Raw genomic sequence first — 24212 nt, 5'->3', positions numbered from 1 at the left:
CTAGTGCCTGGTGTAGTGTAGACAAAGCAGTTGTATGATATTGGAAGAAAGGAAAAGCAGTCTTGGATTTCCATTTATTCAAACTAATTTCAAATATAATTTTCCATCTTCTAATGGCTCATTTGCAAAGTCATAAATAAGGGAAGGTCATCATCTAGTCCCCTACTGATGACATTAAGTAAAAGATACCTAAATGCACCAAACCAGAACACTGGTTTATATGAGCAGACCAGCAATATATTCAAAGGCAATATAAAAGCCACCAAATATTACAATCAAAACACATTTTGTTTCCAAGACAGAATTATTTCATCTTATAAAACAATTTTAGAGTCTGACAACAATACACTTTTGTTTGACTGATAAGCAAAAAAGGGTGGGAAAAAAAAAAGAACATCCACATTCTGAGTTTTTCACTCCAAGATGCAACAGGGAGACGGAAAATAACAATAAAACCCTCAAGTTGCCAGGGGCATGTAGAAAGAGTTCAATATTCCTAAAATATTGCCTATATGATTGGCAGAAATTAGTAAAAGAAAGAAAATTGATTCAGTAATAAATACCGTGTTGCTCAGAAAGAACTGGTAATGAAGAAAATTACCACACGATGGCTTCACACACAGAGGCTTTTAAACAGTCGCAGGGGTCACACTAAAGTGTCACTGCAAAACAAGTCTGCCAGCTCTGTAGCAGCAGCTGTGAAGGAATACTGCTAACAGAACTCACCCACTTCTGATCCCAGGAATACAGAGGTCACTTGCGTTTTACTGCTTACTCTGGGTCATCCACCATGTTAAAATGCAGGCCACTGCCTCACATCTGACTTGGAAAAACTTTTTTGGAGGGTGCCCAAGAGGATATTCAAGATTGCTGAATGCAATACAAGGAAAATGATGGAAACACACTTCTTTAGAATCACAGCAAGAAGTGGAATGAAGAAGCTGTCTCCCCTTTACTCACTCAAAGCCCTCATCAGGGTATAAAGGCTGTGAGCATATTAACTTTAATGCAAAGGATTGAAAGGCCATAATGAATTACCATGCATAAGTGCACTGTTACCACGCAGCTAGCTTTGACTATATCCTGTAATACTGTAAAATGGATTAATCAGTGAAAAACCACTGGCAAGGAGGAGGCATTGCCAGGAGCAGCCGAGGGAGATTTAAACAGCTCCAGGGAGCACAAGGGGCTGTTTGAATGGTCAGGGTGCAAAGGTAGAGCAGAAAACTTAGGGAGTGAGTCATCACCCATCAAACTAGAAGAGGAATAAATATGCCTTCAACTCAGTCAAAAGCCATTGAGAAAAGGAACTGGATGGCCCAGATGGACCTTAGAGAGCAGGAGATAACTGGAGCTGCCCAACCTGCTCCACAAATAAAGAAATTAACAACTAGTTCAACCAAGAAAAGGTGGCAGGTGATAGGAGTGGGTGATTCCACTTTATGAGGTACAGAGGCACTCATCTGTCAGCCTCACCCACTCTCAAGGGAAGTGTGCAGCCTTCCAGGAGCCTGGATCTGGGACATTACTGAGAAGCTCCCAAACCTACTCAAATACTGACTATTACCCATATTAGTGTTCCATCTGGGAGCCAGTGACCCACCTGGCACCAGTCTGGGAAGCATTAAGAGGGACTAAGGAGCTCTGGGAGAGATAGTAAAGGGCCATGGAGTTCAAGTAGTTTTTTAATCAATCCTCCAGGTCAAAGGAGAGGGACTTGAAATATGACGACACATCTGGTGGGTCAACAAATGGCTAGAGCAATGGTACCCTAGCCAGAGTTTTGGTTACTCAGACTCATGGGACTCGCTTTGCCAAGCCTGGTTTACTGGGGGATGATAGGATCCATTTGACCAAGAAGGAAAAACGTATCTTTGGTGGCATTACTGGACCTTGTGCTCACCAAGAGGGCAGAGCTGGTGGGGAATGCAGTGCTTCAAGGCAGCCTTGGCTGCAGTGACTCAGAGATAGTGTTGATGATCCTGAGGACAGTGAGGAGGGCACACTGCAAGCTCACGACCCTGAGATTCAGAAGAGCAGATTTTGGCCTCTCCAAGGACCTATTTGGTAGAGTCCCATTGGACAGAGCCCTGCTTCTGGAAGGCAGAGGGGTTCAAGAATGCTGACTAAATTTCAAGGATCACCTCCTCCAAGCTCAGAAGCAAGGTATTTCAACAAGGAGGAGATTGAGCAAAAATGCTAGGAGGCCTCTATGGATAAGGAGCTGCTGTGCAAACTCATAACAAAAAAAAAGCAGCTTTCAGAGAGTGAAGCGAAGATAGAGGGCCTGAAAAGAGCAGGGCAATTGTATGGGAAGCTAGGGACAAGGTTAGAAAAGCCAAGGTCCAGTTAGAACTGCATCTAGCCAGGGATATTTAGGATAACAGGAAGGGCTTCTATAGATACACTGCAAGCAACAAAAAGACTGGGCTAATGTGGGCCCTTTCCAGAAGGAAAAGGGAGACCTGACTACTCTGGACAAAGAGGAGGCTGGGGTTCTCAGTGACTTCTGTGCCTCTGCCTTCAACGGCAAGCACTCCAGTCACACCACACAAGTCAAGAAAGGTAGATGCAGGGACTGGGAGGATGAAGACCCTGAGCTGACTGTAGGAGAGGATCAGGTTTGAGAATGTGCACAAGTCCATGGGACCCGACGAGGCTCATTCATGGATCCTGAGGGAGCTGGCAGACAAAGTTGCTGTGCCACTACCCATCATTTCCAAAAAATCATGGCAGTCAGGTAAAGTCCCTGATGATGGGAAAAAGCAAAATGTAACCCCCATTTTTAAAAACGGGAAAGTGGAAGACACGGGGAACTACTGACCAGTCAGTTTCACCTCTGTGCCACAAAAGGTCACGGAGCAGATTCTACTGGGAACTATGCTAACGTACCTGGCCAACAAAGAGGTGACTGGTAACAGTCAAAATAGTTTTACAAGGGAGAAATCATGCCTGACAAACCTGCTGACCTTCCAGGACAGGGCTACAGCCTTGGTGGACAGGTGACAAGTGATGAAAAACTCCACAAGCTTGCAGCCCAGAAAGCCAATTGAATCCTGGACTGCATCACAAGGAGCATGGCCAGAGGGTCAAAGAGGGTGATTCTGCCCCTCTACTCTGCTCATGGGAGATCCCACCTGGAGTACTGTGCACAGTTCTGGTGTCTCCAACATAAAAAAGACAGGGAACAGTTGGGGCAAGTCCAAAGGAGGCCACAAATCTGATAAGAGAACTAGAGCACCTCCCCTATGAACACAGGCTTAGAAAGTTGGGGCTATTCAGCCCGGAGAAGAGAAGGTTATGTGGAGACTTCAGCAACCTTCCAGTGTCTGAAAGGGACCTACAGGGAAGCTGGAGAGAGACTCTTCTTCAGGAACTGCAACGACAGGAAAAAAAATAATGAATAGATACACATTGAAAGAGGGAAAATTCAGGTTAAGTATTACGAAGGGGTTTTTTACTGCAAGTGTGGTGAGGCATTGGAACAGACTGCCCAGGGAGGCTGTGGATGCCCCATCCCTGGCAGTGTTCAAGGCCAGGTTGGATAAAGCCTTGAGCAACCTGGTCTACTGGGAAGTGTCCCTGCCCTTGGCAGGTGGGTTGGTTCTAGGTGATCTTTAAGGTCCAGTCCAACCCCTTAACATTTAGTGTATCTATGAAATAGTAAGCTGTCTTTTGGAACCTCAACTTTTACAGCTCTGAGCTGCAGACAAAAAGAATCCCTCTCCCGGGTTATTTGTTCATAAATTATTAACTAGGAGGTTTCCTGTACCCTTTTTCAGGACATGTGATGCAAAACAGAAACACAGTTTTGAAACACACAGTTCTTTTTCTTTTCTTCTTCAGACAGATGGCCTCCCCAAGCCCTATTCCCACACCTACTGCAGAGGAAAGACATCACACAGGTGTCCAGAGTAAGAGCTCTCATGGCAGAAATGAAACATACTTTCCTTCCAGCTGCTTATAACACTTCACAGACCTCTCTGGTTGTGTCTGGCAATTCCATCACACCATGATAGACTATTACTTCTCTAAGCTCCTGCATGGTGAACTTGCACTGTTAACTACTGAAGCAGACTGGCATTTCTGCAGCACAGACAACATATTATTGTTTCATTGCATTGGTCCTCCTTTCCCTTCAGAAGAACTTTCAAGAAAATTAATGGAGACAGTGGGGGATGAATCCTGCCATGAGGTTTCATTAGACTGTCGGAACAAGATAGATGTTTTGTTAGAAGTCACCAAGGAGGAACTGAGAAACTGGCAGATAGTACACTGGATGCTGAAGCAGCAGAACCCCAAATCCAGTTCCACCCATCTTAAACTTCATGAACTACCTCAGGGACCCACAGAAAATGGGGAGCATAGAGAGCAGACTGCCCTCCACATTGCTAAAAGCTTCAGGTAAAGCCATGCAGCATGTGGTTACTGGTTACAACTCCCAACATTTTATTCTATAGGCATAGTAAGACGAGACCAAGAATCCCACCAACAATAAGTACTCAGCTGAACAAGGCATGCAGAGTGGTCTGGCTGGCATTCCCAGTATCTTTGCACCACTGCTAGGGACCAGAAAGAAATGGTTTGAGCCCATGGCTAAGGGCAGCACTGCAGATATGCTGTGCCGTGTGAAGAAATTTAGAGTGGAGTGGCAAGAGAATGTTCTTTGCCTGAACTATTAAGCTGCATAATAATGCAGTTGTGTTGAACAACAGCCTATAAAATCTTCAGTGGGTATCTCTTTCACTGACCTGATAAAAATGTGTAACTTGGGGCTCAGAGCTTCATTCTGGCATGTCAAAATTTTCCACTAGGAAACTGATGAAAATGAATACCAAACAGCAAGTGCTGTCATTACAGCACTCAGGGAAAAAAAAAAAAAAAAAAAAAAAAAAAAACAAAAAAAACCAAAAAAAACCACCAACATGATAAAGACTCCTACATAGCAAATCTCTCCTGGGCAAAGAAAAAAAAATACAACAGAAGAAATAGTTATTTATTCTACACTTTGAATAAAAAGAGTAATTACCCCACAAGTGAAAAGGCTTCTCTCTACTACAGAACAAACTAGGATTTAAGAACATATCCTGCACATCTTTTCCATCACTCCAACACTGAAGGACTTCACTGAGGCTTTGTTTCAGCTAATCCACATGCAACAAAGCCAGATTCGAGTTCACCATGAGTCTGCAGCAAAGGGCACACTAATATTAAAAACTACCTGGGTGCTGGCTCAGTTTATAATTCTGTTATCTGAAGCTTTGAGTTGGGCTTTACAACCAGCAAGACTTTGCTCTTGGACAAAGGCTAAGAGAAAAGTGAAGTGGATGTGCCTCCTTGGTCTGCTACCACTGGCTGTCCCGTTTAGTCCAAGAGCCACAATACATTAATACAAATAAACTCCCAAATTCAACTGATTTTTCCAGGAATTTTAAAACTATTGCCCAATTCAGTTGAACCATGGTATACATAGAGAGGTTCCTTCCAGTAAGACAAGGAAGGCTTAAGTTGGTTTCTATTCATGGCTACATATCTTCACACTCCCAAAAAGGCACAAGTCTCTGCATGAGCTCCCTCTGAATCAACCAAAAATAAGGTTGAAAAGAATAGGGGAAAGAAATATTTAAGTTCCATGGAGGTCAAGCCTCATCTAAGATGATGATTTTTACCTCTCTGAAGAGGACAAAAATAACAAGGGCACCTCAGTAACTGTGTTTTAACTGAACTTTTTAATGGGGATGGATATAATTAATACATTGTAAGCCAGTTAACAATTTACATTGAATTCTTGTTCTTTAGTGAATAAATTAATGGTCAGCTGGACAAAAAATAACCTCAAGGAAGGAGTAAAGATATTACAAATCCCTTGAGGAGCTCTTCCACTGCTAGTTGCTGTCAACACTGATACATGCCCAAAACTGTATTGCTATGATTCTTCTGTTTCCCCAAATGCCTCCACTGCAGTACCTGCAGTATTTCCATTATTAACTCATCTAATGACTTATGCTCCATTATCAGATAGGCAGTGCTTTGGCAGAGGTGTGGCAAAAGATTCTTTGCTTTCTGTCAATGCTCGTGGCTGATGGAAAAAAACACTAAACCTGACACCTTGGTTTGCTGCTGCTCTCACAAACCCACTATTTGCAGTCATGGTGATGGCTTTTAAAGTGTCTCCTGTCCCAAAAATGGCTAGAGAGCGGCTGTTGATTTTTGAACTAGCCACTAGTCCTAAGGCACGGTCAGAGGGCTGATCTGGCACCACGTTAATTCTTTCAACAAGCAATGCAGCTCGCTCTTTCTCCCCAGGTCCTCCAAGCGTTTCCAAGATGGACTGAAAATCTCTGACAGCAGATTCACAGGCAAAGAGCTCTTTTCCCTCCATGAACTCCTTCAGCTGAGGCAGGACTCTCTCCCTTCTTTCTTGGGCTGCTTGCTCTGTCAGCACTTTTTCTTTGAAGACAAAGTAGCAGCCACCATAGCTCAGTGCAGAGACGTAGGTTATTAAGGTAGTGATGTCCAAATTAACTCTATTGCAGACATTTACTTTGATCTGTGTAGGGAAAGCAATGCTGGCCACTAAATTCTCCCGGTCTACTCTGGTCACCTGCAGGAGTTCAGGGCCTTCTTCATCTGAGTCACTGCTGTTAAGACGCTCGTTTTCTGCAGATGATTCTACCAGTGAGTTCACAGCAACAATGTCTCCTCTCACAGATATTCCCATCTCCTTGAGTCTCTCTGCCATAGGACTGGACACGCTGTTGTAGAATGCAAAGATGATGTGGGGATTGCTGTACTCCACTGGCTGCTGACGGCTTGCTTGCAGGAAGTCCTCTGCCTGCTCAATGACACTTTTGTCACCATACTGGCCTCTTCCCAGCCAGATGTTATGCAGGGCCTCAGCTTTACGACCAATGGCCTTCACCCACGTGTGACCTCCGTTTGCAACAACATCTACCACCAGCGTCTGTTTGTCTCCAAACCTGTCCTCATAAGCAAAGACATGGAGGACACTGACAACATCCTCCAGGTTCTCTGCTGACTGAATAATAGCTTGGAGGTGGGTAAGGTTTGTACTCTGCAGATGGGATTCTTTAATGGCCACTTTCTCTGCCTCAACCTTGTGTAAGAAATTAAGCTCAGCCTTCAGTTTACTACATAGCTTTGCCCCACCTTCTATTCTCCTTTTCTGGGACTTGGAAAGGGCTTCCACTCTCTTAATCAAGTCTTTGGCAACAGCAATTCTTTCACAAAGCAGCGACTGCACAGACATGTTGGAAACTTTATTCCTGTCAAGTGAGAACAAAGAAGAAGATTGTTATTGCATGGCCAAGAGTAAAGACAGTCAAAAGAGCTCTTTCTAATAGTATACACTCCAGCTTTGCAGTAGACTTAAGTGCAACAGCTATTGTAAAGCACAAGCAACTGGAACCTCAACACAAAGTCCTGGTGATGAGTTCAGTTCCTTTCCTTCACCTTTAGAGATCCAACCTACAGCCTCAGAAGACCCCAGTTAGGGGGTCTTGAGTGCTAGGCAGCACTCAAGTCTACACAGACCTTGCAAGCTTGTGGTTTCCCCCCACCTGCCATGTAAGAGACCTTCACTCAGCCAGTCACTGAGAGGGATGTTAACTCTCACAGCTCATTTGCAAAAGTTGCCATCCAGAGCAAAATTACAAATACAGTTAATGCGATAAGCAAATCTTGCCTCTCCCTCTCATCACACTTACCATTAAAATTAAAAGTTACCCACCATACTTACACATACCTAGCTTTCAAACTGCACCATTCAAGTCAGTGCATGAACCCCTCAGAGGGTGGTGAAGCACTGGGACAGGTTGCCCAGATAAGTTGTGGATGCCTCATTCCTGAAGTGGTCAAGGTCACGGTCAAGTTGGATGGGGCTTTGTTGGGGGTTAGGTTTGTTCCTTTTTTATTTATAGAATTTTTCCCCAGTAAGTTGCTAGGAGACTAAGTAATGGGTGCTTATGGATGCTGGACCAAAACAAAGGGGCGGCCAAAAGTCAGGAGGGGGAAGATCACGTGAGTTTTGGGGCAGGTAAAAGTAGAGGGCTGGGGGCAGTTGCTCTCTCTTGCTCTTGGCATCAGAGAGAGGACAGCGACGCTGCTGCCTGAGGAGTACACTGTCACCAGAAAGTCCAGTCCTGCAATATCTACCATCATCTGCTTGTGTGCCCAGGTTGCTACAGTGTGACCCTGCACCCCCTGCCCTGCTGGGACATCCTACCCCTGCCTGCCGGGGACATCCTGCCGTTTCCAGCCACCAGCCCGCGGTGCTGAAACATTAATTTTGAAGAATTAAAGATTTTAGTTAAACCAGATATTGCTGAAGTAAGACAGATAGACTTCCCTTTTGATAAGCAGAAGCCGGATTTAAGAAACTGATAAATCATGAGGCCTGTCAACTTATGTTTGTGTATTCTGACTAATCAATAGGCTTCAAGAAGGACAATGAATTCATAAATCAAATACTCCTGGGAAAACAGGATTCAGTTGTCACACAACACTAAAAGGTTAAAAAGACAAAGTGAAGAAGACTCACTTACTTCATCATTTTGAGACCCTGCCCCATAAAAAAGACCACCGACCCATTTCAAAGAACAAACCACGCATGCTTAATAGCTTTTGGCTAATTACCATACGAAGTGGGGAATGGGATGTACTAAAGTCATGAATATACATTTGTGTTTTGGGTATTCAATACTTCTGTATATAAAAAGACCCTGTGATCTTCTGTAGGTGTGCGTGTGTTTGGGAGCTATCCCGCACGCTGCCCGGCGTCGTAATTAAACATACACTTTCTAACTTTAAACTGTTAGAGAGTCTTTTGTCCGTCATAGTTGGATATCGGCATTAGGGCGATATTCATATTTTTTTAATAATTCAGTGCTGGACTTTGCACCGTTCCGGCCGAAGTCCCAAGAGACCAAAGTGCCCCGGGCTTTGTGAAACAAAGCCCCTCAAGGTCCCTGGTTTCATTTAGCATTAATGCCATAGTTGTTATTGTCTGTTTGCTTTGTTATACATACTAGTAAAGAACTGTTATTCCTATCCCCATACCTCTGCTTGAAAGCCCCTTTAATATTCTAAATTATAATAATTTGGAGGGAGGGGATTTGAATTCTCTATTCTGAAGGGAGGCCCTGCTCCTCCCTAGCAGATACCTGTCTTTCAAACCAAGACAGGCCTGGAGCAACCTGGTCTAGTAAAAGGCACCACAGTAAAAGGTGTCCCAGTCCACAGCACGGTGGTGGAACTAGATGACCTTTAATGTCCTTTCCAACTCAAACCATTTTATGTTTCTATTACACAGCTTCATGACAGAATATGATTCATAATTCTAGTGTCAGGAGAAACCCTATGCTAAAATTTCTATGTTTTCTAATTCCACTAAGAGATTTACTGGGTTCCATCTGATAAATCTATTTTTTCACGTCTGTATTACTTTAGTAGACCTTTCTTGAGGAAAGTATGATATGAATTTTTTTAGTGAATATGTGCTGTCTTTGAAAATATAGGATTCATACTACACCAAACAATAGCATATTTAAGACAGTAACCACTATGAATAGTAAAATTAATCAATTTTGACTCCTGACTACAAGCAGAAACACTAATTCTTCCTATAATTCTTACCTAACCTGCATGTTGAAGTAAATTGGTATTAAAGGACAAGATAAATGGAACTCCAACTGAAAAGGAGCAACAGGACACAACCTGGTCCTACAAGAAGCTCTGCCAGTGCAACTTAGTGGCTTGCCTTCAAACAGAGGGAACCTCCCGGCCCTATGTCCAAGTGGAAACACAGCCAGCATTAACTGCTACTGGCCTGGTTCACATCCATCATCAGCAACATCTCCTCCTACTTCTTCACGGCCAAGAATCCTGATGCCTTCCGACACGACTTACTCTCTTCACGGTCCCAGGAGGCCAGAAGAATCAGCCTTTCCCCCTTGAAGTCTTTGCGACTGCCACAAGCTTATCCTTGCATGTAATGGAATAAGTAAAACTCCACCATTAGCAATTGGGCACTTCTCCCCACAACAGCTACAACTCCTACACACACACGCGCGCCTCAAGACAGAGCGTAAATCAAGGGTTACAGTGACAATAAAACCACAGACGCAACTACTTTTTCAGCACAACAACTACGCGCTGGCGCTACTATCAACCACAAGCTCACACGCACGCTCCTGCCTTCCCCCCAGGGCCCGACCTCCTCTGGGGCGGGGACCGGCGGCGCCACCCGCCCCTCTCCGGCCCGGCCCTCTCCTCCCGCCGCTCCGCCATCACGTGTTCGCCGCGCTGGGGAGGTCGCGCCGCCATCTCGGTTGAGGGCACGGCGCCCTCAGCGCTCGCCCCAGCCCGGCTCGGATCCCCGGCCGTCCCCGGCCTCGCCCTCCGCCCACACGCCGGCCCCGGCGGAGCGGGCGGGTGCGGGACGCCGACCCTTGTCCCTCCTGTTCTTCCCGTCCCCCAGCCTCTGCCGGGACGTGATGTGCTCGGACCCGCCTCACCTCTCCGGGGACTCCCGGCCCCGCTCCCTCCCCCGAGGCCGCCGCCTTTCGCCAGTCCCCGCAGCCTGTACTCACAGGGCAGCGGCCACAGCCCTTGCGCCGGGCTGGCGTGGCGTGTCGCGGCTCGGCCCAGCCCGGCACCTCCCCCGGGGTCGCCGGGCGGGGACAGCCGCACCGCCCGCCTCGCTCCGCCGGCTTCTGCCCGCTCGGCCTGGCTCTGCTCCCCAGCGTGCCCGCAGGTTATCGCGAAAACCCTTCAAGGGCGAAATGCATTACATCAGGTCAGACGCAATCTCAGAATATTCTGAGTTGGAAGGAACTCACAAGGATCGATGCGTCCAACTCCTGGCCCTGCCCAGGACAGCCCCAAGCGTCACACCGTGTGCCTGAGAGTGTTGTCTAAAAACCACTTGAACGGTGTCAGGCTTGGTGCTGGGGAGCCTGTTCCGGTGCCCAACTACCCTCTGTGTGAAGAACTTTTTTCTAATTTCCAACCTAAACCTCCCCTGACAGAGCCCTAGGCCATTCCCAGTCCTGTCCACTGGTCACCACAGAGAAGAGATCAGTATCTGCCCCTCCTCTTCCCCTCATGAGGAAGTTATGACTGCAATGAGGTCTTTCCCTCAGTCTCTTCCAGGCTGAACAGACCAAGTGACGTCAGCTGCTCCTCATACAGCTTCCCCTCAAGGTCCTTCACCATCGTTGTTGCCCCCCCTTTGGATGCTCTCTAGTGGCTTTGTATCTTTCTTACCGTCTTGTTATAAATGGGCAGGAGACAATGTTTCCTCCTTAATTGCCTTTATTGATTGCAGCTCTTAGGAATGGTGGGGAGGGTCTCAAGAGTGGCTTTGCTCCTCCTGCTCAGCTACACCGCTGGGGAGGAGGTGCAATACATTCTGCAGCTTTCGCGGCAAAGTGGGAGTTCTCAAGAGTCCTGAAGAACTGTCTTAGCTCCACCGAGCCCAGGGATGTTCCGCTCTCTAAGTACTTTTGAAGTTACAGCGAGATTGTCCATACATTCTTCTGGGTGTTGCCAGTTCAGTGCTGTAGTCCGCAGATCTAGATACTGAGTTGGCTTGTTTCCATTAGGGGCTTCTGATATCGATTTAGTCCCATCATGAACCTGGACTTTGTAATTTACATACTCGGGCTGGCACTGGCAAGCAGGGGGGGTCAGCGTGGGCAGAGAGTGGCCGGAGGGTAGGCAGAGAGTAGAGCTCTGATGGACGGGTCCAGAGCAACAGGGCAGAGAGGAGACGGAGTCCTGGCGAGGAAACTAAAATGGGAGGGGGTGGCAATGTCGGGGGGAAACAGCAGCAGTCTTACCTAATGGGGAAGCGATGGGAAAAGTCAGTAGGATTTTTAAGGTAGAGAGTACAAAAATGAATACAAAGAGTTTTTAATACTATCGTTACAATTTTTCAACTAACTTCGACCCTGACTTTATAACTTTGTAACTACTTTAACATCTAGGAGTTGTTTGGACTTCATTTCTCACAGTGTGGTGCCCAAAACAGCACACAATATTCCATGTGAGGCTGCAATAGCACAGAGTAACTGGGACAGACAGGTAGAGACAAGTTAGCCTTGGACGCTAATCTTTATTGGAAAAGTAACAGCCCGGGCTCCATGCATGTTGAACCTGTGCATGCTGGGTCCGTTACATTTGGACAACAAAAATGGGCTGTAGTAAACCATTCTGTGAATATGTAAGCAAGCGTCCCCAGTATTTGCCACAAGTTGCTGCCTGCCTCCATGCAGCAGACAGAGCTGTGGTCCCATTCCTCTCCGTGCAGCAATACTCCCTTACAGTGTGGGAAAGACTTGGCTTCTGAGTGCCAGTTCTTGCAGGGAGACATGATCTCCACTTGTCCGAATGATTTCACAAGATCTGGAAAGCAATAGTAAGCCAAAGCAAGTTGAAAGGGGCTTTCTGCATCGGTATGTCCTTTATTGTAGGTGATGGCACACTAGAACAGGCTGCCTGGAGAGGTGGTGCAGTCTCCCTCACTGGAACTACTCAAGAACCATTTAAACACAATCCTGTGCCGTCTGCTCTAAGATGATCCTGCTTGAGCAGGTAGGTTGGGCCAGATATCAACCTGACCCATTCGGTGATTCTGTGACTTAAAGTAATAACTTCATTGAATGAAGTGACTGTTCTCAGATCCCGATGCCACTCGTTAAATAAAGCCCAATTCTCACAGGTGTTACATGATCCTAAGGACCTCGGTGCAGATCCTCTTCCAGGATAAGCAAATCAACATTATACGTTTCAAGTGACAAGTGTCTCTTTTTCTGCCTTCAGATGACTGCATTAGTAGGAACAAGTTAAATGACACAAAATTATCATTCATAGTGAGCTGAAGTAGCCAAGCTTGCAATTTGTCATTTCTCACAAAGGAACAGTGTTTATCTGACTGCACCTTGACCCCCTTTATGCAGTTTCTACAAAAATATAAAAAAAAAAGCTAATCTCATGTAACTAACAGGTGCACTTCTTGAAAATTACCACAATTGCCATATAATTTGGTGGTCCACTGCACTAGTATCGCTTACTACTGACATGATTTAAGAAATATATTTTAAAGTTAAAAATACTATTTCCTTAAATTTTAAAGACTTTAAATGGAAAAATATGCTTAGTTCTCTGCACTTTAAAGATTTCCCTTTAAATAGTAAATAAAATTTAGCAGTTCTCTGCACTTCAAAGATTTCCCTTTAAATAGTAAATAAAGTTTAGCTATCATTCTTGACATGCAGTTAAAAAAAGAACCCCGCATTTAAAACCCCATCACCTTCCCCATCAGAGCAGCGTAATATCAAGGTCTATCTGACTACCACTAAGGAAATTACCCAACACTCTAAATAAAGCCAGAATTCAAAATATCATACATATTGTTTCCAAATTACACCAAGTGCCATGGACTCTGATTCACTGCAGGGTTTATGTACGAGCAGGGAGCTTTGGAACTCAGTTCTTAACGGTGTAAAAACAGTCACCAGCTTGACTCATTGAAGTGAAAACCAATGGCAGTAGACCACAGAGATCTACTCATACCCTTTAACACAAAACAAGTAGCAGTTTTCCATGGTTTGAAACTTGCTTTGCTTTCAACTACCCTTCACAGGGTGTTCTTTGCTCATCAACTGTTTCTATTACCAGAGACAACTAAACCACTGCAGTCAATTTCTGAAGTACCTACACACATTTTTGCATGTAGAAAACACTTAAATATTTATACAGCATTAAAAAACTAAGTGTGCATAAATATTCTAAATCAAAGATGCAGCAATATAAATGAAGCTTTCAGTTTCAGATTTGAGTTGTTTTATTTTCTCATTCTAGAATTAGAGTATGGCCTGGTTTTCAGATAAAATACTCAAAACATGATCTGGCAGAACTCTTAATGAACCATTTGGACAGAGCTTTTATTTCTGACATTAGGAAATAAAACTTCATTTATGGCATGCTTCAGAAATTCTTATTCACCTGATGATAACATAAAGCATCAGAAGACAGCCACTGGAAGGCACAGGTCAATCAGTTTATACACTGCTTTCTACTCATATTCTGTATTTTCTTCACTAGTTATGGCTGGCTGATGTGGGACTTACAAGGCTGCTCCCCTACATCCTTAGACTTATGTACACGACTGACCCAGCTACCACTTTAAAAAATATAAAATCTGAAAACAGTAACTTAAATAGCTGCAGACCAGATTAGTTCTGCTGGAGAAAAAAAAAAAAAAAAAAAGTATATTTATCCTGTTTCTTTTGTGGTAAATGTAGGTGTTTATGACTTGAACGACTCTACACATGTAACAAATGTATTGATATATCCACACAATGGTATCTGTAAGAGTTATGGTGCACAAATTAAATGTTCCTTTCATTACATCTTTAGAATTATCTTGCAAGTTGGAAAAACTTTAGCACAGTTCAAGAGATAAAGTAATTACATTACATACTCTCATTCTGTTTTGTAAATCCCATTGATTTTTATTGATGGTGACAAATGCATTGTTTTCAGTAAGAGTTACTACTTCTGTTTTTCCTAACAGTATTTCAAGATTGAAAAAGTGCAATTTCTAGGGCCAAGAAAATAACTCAAGTAAAACAAGTTCCTGTGACACAAAGACCATGAGGGTCAAAAGCAGAGAGGCTCAATCAGATCACAGTAAACACCTGAAATGGAAGACTTTCCTGCCCCTTTATGAAAGTACATGATCTTTTCCACTACATAAACTATTTCTGGAAATGAATTAACATTTAAACAATATTCCAAAGTGAAAAAATTATCTTGTCACTCAACATTTTTTTTTTTTTAAAGAAGGCTCAATGTAAGTTCATCATGGCTGTATGTGAAAAACTGTTTCCTCAACAATAAGGATACTGAAATCTAAGCTTCGTGTAGATAAACAAGCTAGGATTGAAAAGACACACAGACACCTTCCCCCAAACAATGGCCTTTGATTTTATTCTTTAGCCTTTTTCAAGCTGTCACTATGACTTTACATTTTGTACAGTATTGTGTGTATCAAGGGAAAGAATTATCTTGAACAAGATTCCATGTATTACAATATCAAGGACCGTTGTATTTGCATCCATGATGTTTAAAAAATCTCTCAGACAAACCATGTAGAAATAAGTATGCAAAAACTGCAAAGAAAAACATTTAAGTAGCCAAAATTAAAAAGACCTTTGTGTGAACCACACAGTCTACCTCAGTTTCTACTAGGCTATTGCAGCCAAGTAGTCCTTAACCTCAGTTGGAGTGAGCCTCCTAAAACCAGCTTCATTACAGATGCCAACTTCAATGTTGTCTTCTGTCATTTGCCCTTCAAAGCTCTCCTATTAAAAAAAAAAACACAGTTCAGTGAATCATATCAGTGAAGACGTAAGAAACTTCTTTCTTAAATAACCTTTAGTGTTAAGCTAACCTTTAGTGTTAAGATAGCTGTATGAATGGCATCTTCAAGTTCCAAATCTTCATTATACCTGTAAACAGACATTGATTTATTTCAGCATAGGACAAAAACCTTTACAAATTTTAAATCCTGGAGTCTCTAAAATCCCCAAAACTACTAAAATCTGTTTCTCATACAAGTATTATTTGTAAGCATAGTGGCATTAATAGTCAAAGTTATTTTTTGTTTTTTAAAAAAAAATCCCTACTTTTCCTACTGACACTGTATATACCATTAATGAAAATATGCTGAATATGTTTATTGCATTCAAGTAATTCTACATAAACACAAAAATTGGGAGTTTAAAGAAATCAAACTTCCTGTGCACGTGTAAACAAGTACACTGGAAGCATCTGACCTTAAGTATTTTAAAACTTTGTTCTTACAATTTAAAAAGTGTGCATTTTTTAAAATCTGGCTATTTTATATATATGGAACCTGAACAAAACACAATATCCTTTCAGAGGAGTATCAAACACATTACCTTTTCTCAAGAAATGTTTTCCCATTGACGTAATTTTTTCCCATTGCTGTTGCTTTCCAGGCAAAATAAGCTCCCTGTAAAAACAACAATCTATTGGTTGAATTGTTTTGTGTAACTTAATGAAACACTATGTATTCAATTACTTAGTAAGGAAGTACAGAAGCAATTATGAAAATACAGAGTGTTCTGAGACTACAGAAGACAATTTTGGATCATATTTAAACTAATTTTATATGGGAACATATGCTGTGAAACTATACAAAATGTGTACTGGGTCCCACTTATGTTCATGCTGCCACTACTTTGAAAGATGCATTTAGAAAAACATTAGCATAGTTTTGATTTGGGATTCCTTAAACCCAAATAGTACATTTGCCTTTGAGAAAGTGTACACTCAAATCCTAACTGAGGCTCAACCCAAATATTCTTCTTTTTGAAGATAATGTAATGTGACTTTTTGCAAATCAGCCATCTGATTTATGTTCACTACTACCAAGGTATTTAGTCATTGCTTCTATTCCCTCCTCTGGCATGAAGACCATGAGCATTCTATGCCTCAGTCAAACTGCCTTAAACAGGGCATCTGCATTTTGCTTTTTACACTGGAGCATCAGGTAATCCAAACCACTGGAAGCTGCAATGATCATTACAATGACCTCATTTTTTTCCTCTGAAGCACTGCACCCACATGTGGATCAAAGGGTAGTTTTTCTGAAGTGCAGTGCAATCCCAGCAAATAAACTCATTTAAATTAACCACTATCATTAAATACCTAAGCATATACATTACATTTCACAATGCAACAGGTTTTGGCTTAACTTCCATCCAGTTTGGAGCAGTATGAACAGTTCATTTCTTTCTTCCTAGTAGCTGTTGCAGAATTCCGTTTTTGCTGCCACTATCAGCTAGGTGGGAAGGTATTAAAAGGGATGATCTCCCTCAGTAACAGCTGCCATCCCTCAAGCAGTACAGGAACATGTAAGCAGAGAATAAGGCACGCTTGCTCCCAGCACCTACTGAAATGACCCATTTTGAATTCTGAAGTTATCTTTCATTCTAGCTCTGTATTATTATTCTCATCACAGAAAGTATTTCATGAGCACATGCAAAGTTTCACATGTTTTATCAGAGCAGCAGAACTTACAAGTGTAAGATACTTACAGATGGATCCGACTGAAATAGATATGGCCGCCCTTCATTCCAGCCACATATGAGCAGTGATACACCAAAGGGACGAACACCACTACAAGCAAACAAAACGCAATAAATTATCCAGTGAAAGTCAAAGGTGACTAACTGTTTAGGATGTATTTGTCTTCTCCCCACACCAGGGCTGTAATGAGGACGAGTCAACCAACAGAACAAAACCAAGTATCCTGCCTTGGCTGACACGATTGTGTTCAAGATGTAGAACCCATTCTCACCCACTGTAAGTCAATGCTCCTCCCGCGGCACACTTTCTGTGCACATTCTCCACTGAAAAACTGCCTTTTCCACAAAAACTCCAATCACTGGGTAGCTGTTACTCATGACATTTAAACAACACAATCTTTCTAAGCAACTCTGCAATTCCAGCAGAGACGTACCCAGACTGCGTGTACTCCTGCATCACAGAAGCAATTCTCTGTACTAGCTGAGCTGTTGGAATGGGCTCGTGATAAACCAAGTAATATTGCTGGGCCAGCTTCCGAGCTCTGTGCACAAGGACTCTGAAAACAAAGATAGAAGTACTATGTAAAAAAAATTCCAACTAGAACTGAAAACCCCTAATAATAAATATGTATTCAGAAGTTGTACATCTGGCATAACATCAGTGTAAGGACACAAGACCGTGCTGAGTTATCTTCATCAACCAAATAATTGCTGAAATATTTGAAGTAAAAGTAAGGTTGAATTACACTACTTTCATTCTTTAGATGCAAGGTTATTTGACAAGTTAATGAATATATTAAGAAAAACTGCAAGTGAATGTCATTTACGGTGCAATACAGTATGACATATACTTATAAAGAAAGAGCTAATTGCTACCTGTTACTTCTTGTATGAATACGCATCAAAATAGTGATCAAACAAAACGCTTTAATACCTGTAATCTGGACCCATACCACTGTACACTAAACCTATATGTTTGGTAATTGGTTCTACTTTGTGGACACTCCTTTCATCATACAGAATAGATTTCTGCTTCTTTTCAGTTGCCAACACCACTCCATTTGCAGCTGGAAAAGAAAAAAAAATTAAAAATTAAACTAAAATTAGCAGTCAAAACACAGAATAAGCTTATTAAACTGTAAAAATTTCTTCCTCTCTTTTTAAAAGCTCTTCAAGCTTACAATTTCTTTTTTTAAATAACCATACAGCTCCCATAATCCCATTCTAAAGATTCTGTATAACATTAATAATTGAGCAATCTACATAACATTTTTGTGTGATATTTCTATATATAAGGACAGGAACACTCAAACAACCCCCCAAACCAAACATCTACTTCTACCAGCTGAATGTCTCCAAAATCACCCAAAAAAAGAACCCCATGAAACATTAAACCTATTAAAACATCTGAAAATCCACTGAAAAAGTAACAAAATATATAACAGAAAGATAAAGAAGAATCCAATACAAAGGACCCAGTAAATGATCCAAACTGGTTTAGTTATCTCAAAAAACAGTCAAAATCCCAAATCTGTCAGTTAAGTATTTTCAGGACATACCTTTAATCCCAACTGATGGAGCTCCTGCCGCTACTGCAGCCAAAGCATATTCTATCTGAACAAGCTTTCCAGAAGGACTAAAAAAGAAGATGCAAAATAAAGTTTTCCACTCAGTGGGAAAATCTTAAGGGTGTGTCATGACTTTCTATTGAAATTACATTGTATGTGTGGTTTCAAAAAGCTTCCAAGACACTGATGTTCACTGCTGAAAGAAACCAGCAAAACACAGCTATGCTTTTTGACTGACAAGCACACGAGGGCAATGGCACAAGACAGCAACAACTCCCATTCCACTCCCAGGTATTCCTGCATTTTGTTTTAACAGCCCATGTTATTCTGGTAATAGATGTGAAATCATCAGAACAGAGCTCCAGGTGTCAAGCAAAATAAGTTACAAAGTAACTTATTCTGAAGGAGAGGGGTGGAGGGATCCATTTTCCATCCCCAGGGAAAAGGACACCGGAAACAGCCACTCACTGGACAAGTGATTTTGCAAGTCCATCTATTCCTTAGGCTGTATTTCAGACACTGCTGCTTTAATAGTTGCAGAAGTAAAATGAGATATTATGTAACTCAGTGCTTAGATGCAGAAAACAAAGCAAGCAATAATCAATCAGTATAGTCATTTATACGCTGAGGAAACAGGGTATAAGGGTGACAAAGTAGCAATTCTGTTTTTTCCACTACAAAATATAACAAATCAGAACAATCATTCCAGCCACATAGTGCTTCTGTAAAATAGAAAAAGTTTGTAAGTCCTTTAGGAAACCATTTCTGAAAGCTAATAAAGAATTCATTCTACTTGAGCAGAGCAAGCATGTTGGGCTGCTTCCATCCATTAAGAACATTCTTTTCATCATTTTAGGTTGTGAACGGCTTCATTTGTTCAACTGCAAAAAGCCTTTAGCAATCCCTTTTGCAATTACACAGCGTGACTCTCCTCTGAGATTAAGGGAACACTTCACCACGAGCAGCATAAAGGTTCTCATGTCCAGTTTTTCTTTTGTCTATATACAACATAGGTCTGAATACCTTAATAGTTTCAAACAATGAAGAGAAAGTGATTTCCTTTACTCTAAATTAATCTTCAGTCTAGGTATAGGAGCAACACCCCAAAAGACACCACTCCAATAGCATATTCACTCTGTGCATGCCATCATTCCACATTCAGGCTGTGGACAACACCAAGTGCAAGGACAGCAGCAACTGCGAAGTGTAGAAAGAAGGAACACAAACTATTTAAAAACTCATCTGCTTCACTCGTTCGTACATCTGCAAAGCTTGTTCTGAAGCACGCTCTCAGGACAGCACAGCTCAGCTGTCATCACGCATTTCCAGTTAGCTCAGAATCCCAGAATTATTCCCCAACCTATAGTCTGTGTGTGGTGATCCCGAGTTTGCTAAGCCAGGCACTCGCTGTAAGTCACTACCAGTGTCGAGACAGACCTTAACGTGGTCCTACAGCAGCTCTGTCTCACAGCAATGCGGAGACACAAGCGGCGCCCGCACTGCAGCCCGAGGTCAGCGACAGACACCAGGTGGGACCCACAACCCTCCCCGCCGCCCTTCAGGAAGCCTCGGGAGCCTGACCCCCGCCGCTCTGCCCACGCCCGTCATTCCTATCCAGGACCAGCTCCCGCTGCCCCCCGCGCTCGCAGGCCCGATGACTCTGCAAAGCGCCCCGTCGGTCCTGCCTCACCGCCGCCGGCAGACGGCTCCGCTCAGGCTGCGGGCCGTTCTCCCGCTCGCCCGGCATCCCGCCCGCTTCGTCCCCCGAGCGCACAGCCCCCCCCCGCCCCCGCTCCGGCACCTGAAGGTGGTGAGAGAGAAGCTGTAGCCGCGCTCCGCCATTTTGGCACCAGCCCCTGCGCTCCCCGCGCCCGCTCCTCGGCGCAGGCGCGGAGGCTGCTCCCACTCCCAGCGCGAAGGCACAGCGAGAGCGCTGATCGGCGGGATGGTGGCCAGCTCCTGAGCGTGCCGGGATGCGGTTGGCGGAGAGGCGCGCCGTGAGGCATGCTGGGAGTTTGAGTCCTCCACCCTCCCTCCACCGCCCCGCCCTCCTGGTAGCGAGAGCAATGCTGGGATTTGGAGTCCTGTTCATGTCTCCCTGCAATGTCGTGACAGGCTGAGGACACTCGGTTTCCCAGAAGGCGCAGGAACAGGGGCCCTTCCCCGAGGGCTCGACGGAGCCGTGTGGGATTATGGCGGTGCTGGTGCTGGTCCGCTCTCCGCTGCTGCGGCTTCGCGTTCTGCTCCAGCGCTGCTGGGGGCGGCTGGAGCGCGGCCTCTGGCCGGGTGGCTTCGGGGGCCAGAGCCCGCCCTGGGGTAGGTCCCTGCCTCTTCTCCACCCAGCTGAAGGAACTGAACGCGTTCCTGTGTCGCCTGCCTTGGGAAGGATTTGGAGTAGATGATCTCAGAGGTCCCTTCCAACGCCATCGATTCTGTGATTCTGTGATTCTGTGAGAGGGCGACGTCGGGGCTGAGGGACTGGTTTCACATCTGAAGGGCGGAGGGAGGGAGGGCGCTGGGGCAGGAGGGCGTAGCCCGGGGGTCAGTGGGGGAGCGGGGCGGGGGCGCCGCTCTGGCCCCGCTTCGGACGTCACGGCAGCGTCCGTGTTGTGTTTTCCTCGACCGCACGGAAATGGGGCTTGGCTGTAGGGAATTTCTTTCTCACAGAATCACAGATTGTGGTGAGCTGGAAGGAGCACACAAGAATCATCGAATCCAACTCAGCCCTGCCCAGGACAGCCCCAAAAGTCACACCATGTGCCCAAGAACGTTGTCCAAACGCTTCCTGAACTCTGTCAGGTTTGGAGCTGAGACCACTTCCCTGAGGAGCCTGTTTCAGTGCCCAACCATCCTCTGGAGGAAGAGCTTTTTCCCAGTGTCTGACCTAAACCTCCCTTAACTCAGCTTCATGCCAATCTCTCTCTGTCCTGTCACCACAGAGAAGAGATCAGTGACTGCCCCTCTGCTTCCCCTCATGAGGAGGTTGTAGATTGTGATGAGGTCTCCCCTCAATCTCCTCCAGGCTGAACAGATGAAATAACCTCAGGTGCTTCTTGTATGGCTTCCCCTCCAGGCCCTTCACCATCCTTGTGGCCTTCCTTTGAATGCTCTGTAAGAGCTTTATATCCTTCTTATGTTGAGGTGCCCAAAACTGCACACATTATTCAAGGAAAGATTGCATCAGTGCAGAGTAGAGTGGGACAATCACCCCTCTCTTTTTCTTTCTCCTGCAGGACCAGCACTAGCTTTGCAAGGTCCAGCTCTTGTTCCAGGAGGGATAAATGACGCCAGCGAGAGCAGCGCCGAGGCGCCGAGCCTGCTGGAGAGCGTCGTGTGGATGGCAGCACCCAAGCAGAGGCGCACCATCGAGGTGAACCGCTGCAGGCGGAGGCATCCCACCCAGCTCATAGAAATAAAGGTAAGCAGCAAAGCCCTTGTTTTGGGGAAGCGTTGCTGAGGGAAGGACTGACTGTAAAAGCTCTCTGGACTTTGTAAGTAAGTAAGCTTAAAAGGTACTGTAATCTTTAAAATCCTTGGTAACAGGTGCATTCATCGTGTGTGACAGTAGTCTGAGGTTAAATAAACAGTGACACTTGTGGTTCGAGCCAACAGAATGTGAATTTTGGCTGAAGAGACAGTGTAAATGGAAAAGGCCTACATTTTCTGTGCATCTAATTGAGGTCTTTAGTCTTCCAAATGTAATTAGGCATAATGACTTAGATACTGAATTTATAGGCTATTCCTTAGTAGTAAGCATTTGACATAGCAGCACATTACAGAAAAATTACATAGAATAATACATTTTGAAATGGTAGGTGAATTTCTCTAATTTAACGTTTTTATTTGTAGTAGTTCCCTGTTTCTTTTTTTGCTGCTCTTCAAGTTACAAAATTTCCTGTTTTCCACTGTAATTTTAGAGGAACATAGATGTTTGTCCTGAATGTGGAAACTTGAAGCAGAAGCACGTCCTTTGTGGCTATTGTTATGCAAAGGTCAAAGAAGAAACTCGACTGATACGGATGGAAATATACAAGAAGGAAGGAGGACCATTTAATGCTCCAGCTGTAGAGACTCTTGTCCTTTATGAAGGAGAAAAACCCACAGAAAGAGATGAAGGCAAGCGGATCATTGAAAGAGCCAGGAAGCGTCCATCTTGGTTTGTTCAAAATTGATGCTGTAGATTTAATGGTGGCAAAAGCAGTTGCTGCAGGAAGAGAATTCATTATTTTCAAGACTGTTTTTCTCGTTCACTCAGTGTGAACAGAACTCCTCTGAACTTTTGGGACGCCTGCCTGAATTTTGTGTTGTGCCATATGATTTGACAGTCAGGTGTTATTTCTCTAGCATGCAGTGGGAAATGCTTCTTAGTGATACATCACAGCAGTCAACAGAGAGAAATCAGGATCTGCCTTAGATTTGGATGTCTGCGTACCATACCCTGAACAGTTTGTTCTATGCTGGTTTTGTAAATAACACCTTTTAAATTCATGGATGTACAATAAAGTTTGCTAGGTGTCCCAGAGAAATTTGCTTTCTGGTTTTGGCTGCTGCTCTTTTGGAGGGGAAAAAAAATGTTTAAAAGTGATGCTGATTAGAAACAAAAGGTATTTGGAAGGAAAGATGCAGTTATTTGGTAATTTTCTTTGTGTGGATCTCTCCACAGTGTTGCCATTTGAGATAACTTGTGATAGTCCTAGGTTTGAGCAAATAGTGGTTGTCACATAGTATTTGCATTTTTTTCTGCACTGGATGAAGATTGAGTGTTCCTTGCTGTTGTCAGTATACAAGATAATTTTCTGTCTTAAAGGCATGTGGAAAGCCTGCCTTCCCCCACCCTTGAGTAAAAAAACAAATTGAAATGTAATGACTGGAAATCTGTAAATGTGACAGGGGTCAAAGCTGTCTCTTTGCAGCTGTTCAGTAGTCTGGGTGGTCAGTGTGTGCTTGGAAAACTGCGAACAGTCACAGTGCCTTTGGCTGGAGTCCTGGGCAGAGAGGGGGCACCTCTGCCTCCAGTCTCCACTGGTGCCCTTCAGAGGTGCCGTTGCAGCACCTGTCTGGATTTTCACTTTGGTTTTAGCCACACAGCAGCACCACTGCATTAGGGGTTTAAGTTTGTTTTCAGGTTTTTTTTGGGATTTCAGTATACACACAGCACTCTTTGGTATTGCGGCTCAGCCACCCTAGTCGCTATTTGCTGCCAAAAAACGCAAACCTGCTCCAACCCTATCACAGAATCACAGAATCCCTAGGTTGGAAGAAACCTTCAAGCTCATTGAGTCCAATCTTTGCCCTAACACCACCTCAACTAAACTATGGCACCAAGTGCCACATCAGTCTTTTTTTAAATACATCCAGGGATGGTGACTCCACCACCTCCCACGGGCAGACAATTCCAGTACTTTATCACCCTTTCTATAAAAAACTTCTTCCTACTAGCCAACCTAAATTTCCCTTGGCGCAGCTTAAGACCGTGTGCTCTCGTTCGGTCAGTTGCTGCCTG

The 24212-nt window shown here is 44.0% G+C and overlaps 3 protein-coding genes across 4 annotated transcripts; 1 reads left to right on the top strand and 2 right to left on the bottom strand.

Moving 5' to 3' along the window:
- Nucleotides 1-4822: 4822 nt before the first annotated feature.
- CUNH7orf25 (chromosome unknown C7orf25 homolog) lies at nucleotides 4823-10691 on the bottom strand. Of its 2 annotated transcripts, none has more exons than XM_066190799.1 (2): nucleotides 10611-10691; nucleotides 4823-7286 (listed from the first exon to the last, which is right to left on the bottom strand). In XM_066190799.1, the coding sequence occupies exon 2, from the start codon at nucleotides 7268-7270 to the stop codon at nucleotides 6002-6004; it is 1269 nt and encodes a 422-aa protein (XP_066046896.1). In that variant the 5' UTR covers nucleotides 7271-7286; nucleotides 10611-10691; the 3' UTR covers nucleotides 4823-6001. The 2 variants fall into 2 exon arrangements, with proteins under 2 accessions (XP_066046896.1, XP_066046886.1); XM_066190789.1 differs by having other exon boundaries at nucleotides 4824-7286; nucleotides 10536-10620.
- Nucleotides 10692-14988: 4297 nt separating this feature from the next.
- PSMA2 (proteasome 20S subunit alpha 2) lies at nucleotides 14989-20625 on the bottom strand. Its single transcript, XM_066190774.1, has 8 exons — nucleotides 20511-20625; nucleotides 18701-18777; nucleotides 18076-18208; nucleotides 17576-17698; nucleotides 17151-17232; nucleotides 15990-16063; nucleotides 15479-15536; nucleotides 14989-15389 (listed from the first exon to the last, which is right to left on the bottom strand). The coding sequence occupies exons 1-8, from the start codon at nucleotides 20549-20551 to the stop codon at nucleotides 15273-15275; spliced, it is 705 nt and encodes a 234-aa protein (XP_066046871.1). The 5' UTR covers nucleotides 20552-20625; the 3' UTR covers nucleotides 14989-15272.
- Nucleotides 20626-20862: 237 nt separating this feature from the next.
- Nucleotides 20863-23552, top strand: MRPL32 (mitochondrial ribosomal protein L32). The gene is made up of 3 exons (XM_066208379.1): nucleotides 20863-21025; nucleotides 21943-22127; nucleotides 22627-23552. The coding sequence occupies exons 1-3, from the start codon at nucleotides 20902-20904 to the stop codon at nucleotides 22879-22881; spliced, it is 564 nt and encodes a 187-aa protein (XP_066064476.1). The 5' UTR covers nucleotides 20863-20901; the 3' UTR covers nucleotides 22882-23552.
- Nucleotides 23553-24212: the final 660 nt, after the last annotated feature.

Source organism: Chamaea fasciata, unplaced genomic scaffold, assembly GCF_029207755.1.
Source record: "Chamaea fasciata isolate MVZ Bird 193981 ecotype frontalis unplaced genomic scaffold, bChaFas1.0.hap1 SCAF_1, whole genome shotgun sequence".
NCBI classification, from domain to species: Eukaryota; Metazoa; Chordata; class Aves; order Passeriformes; family Sylviidae; genus Chamaea; species Chamaea fasciata.
This window is presented reverse-complemented; position numbering and strand designations above follow the sequence as displayed.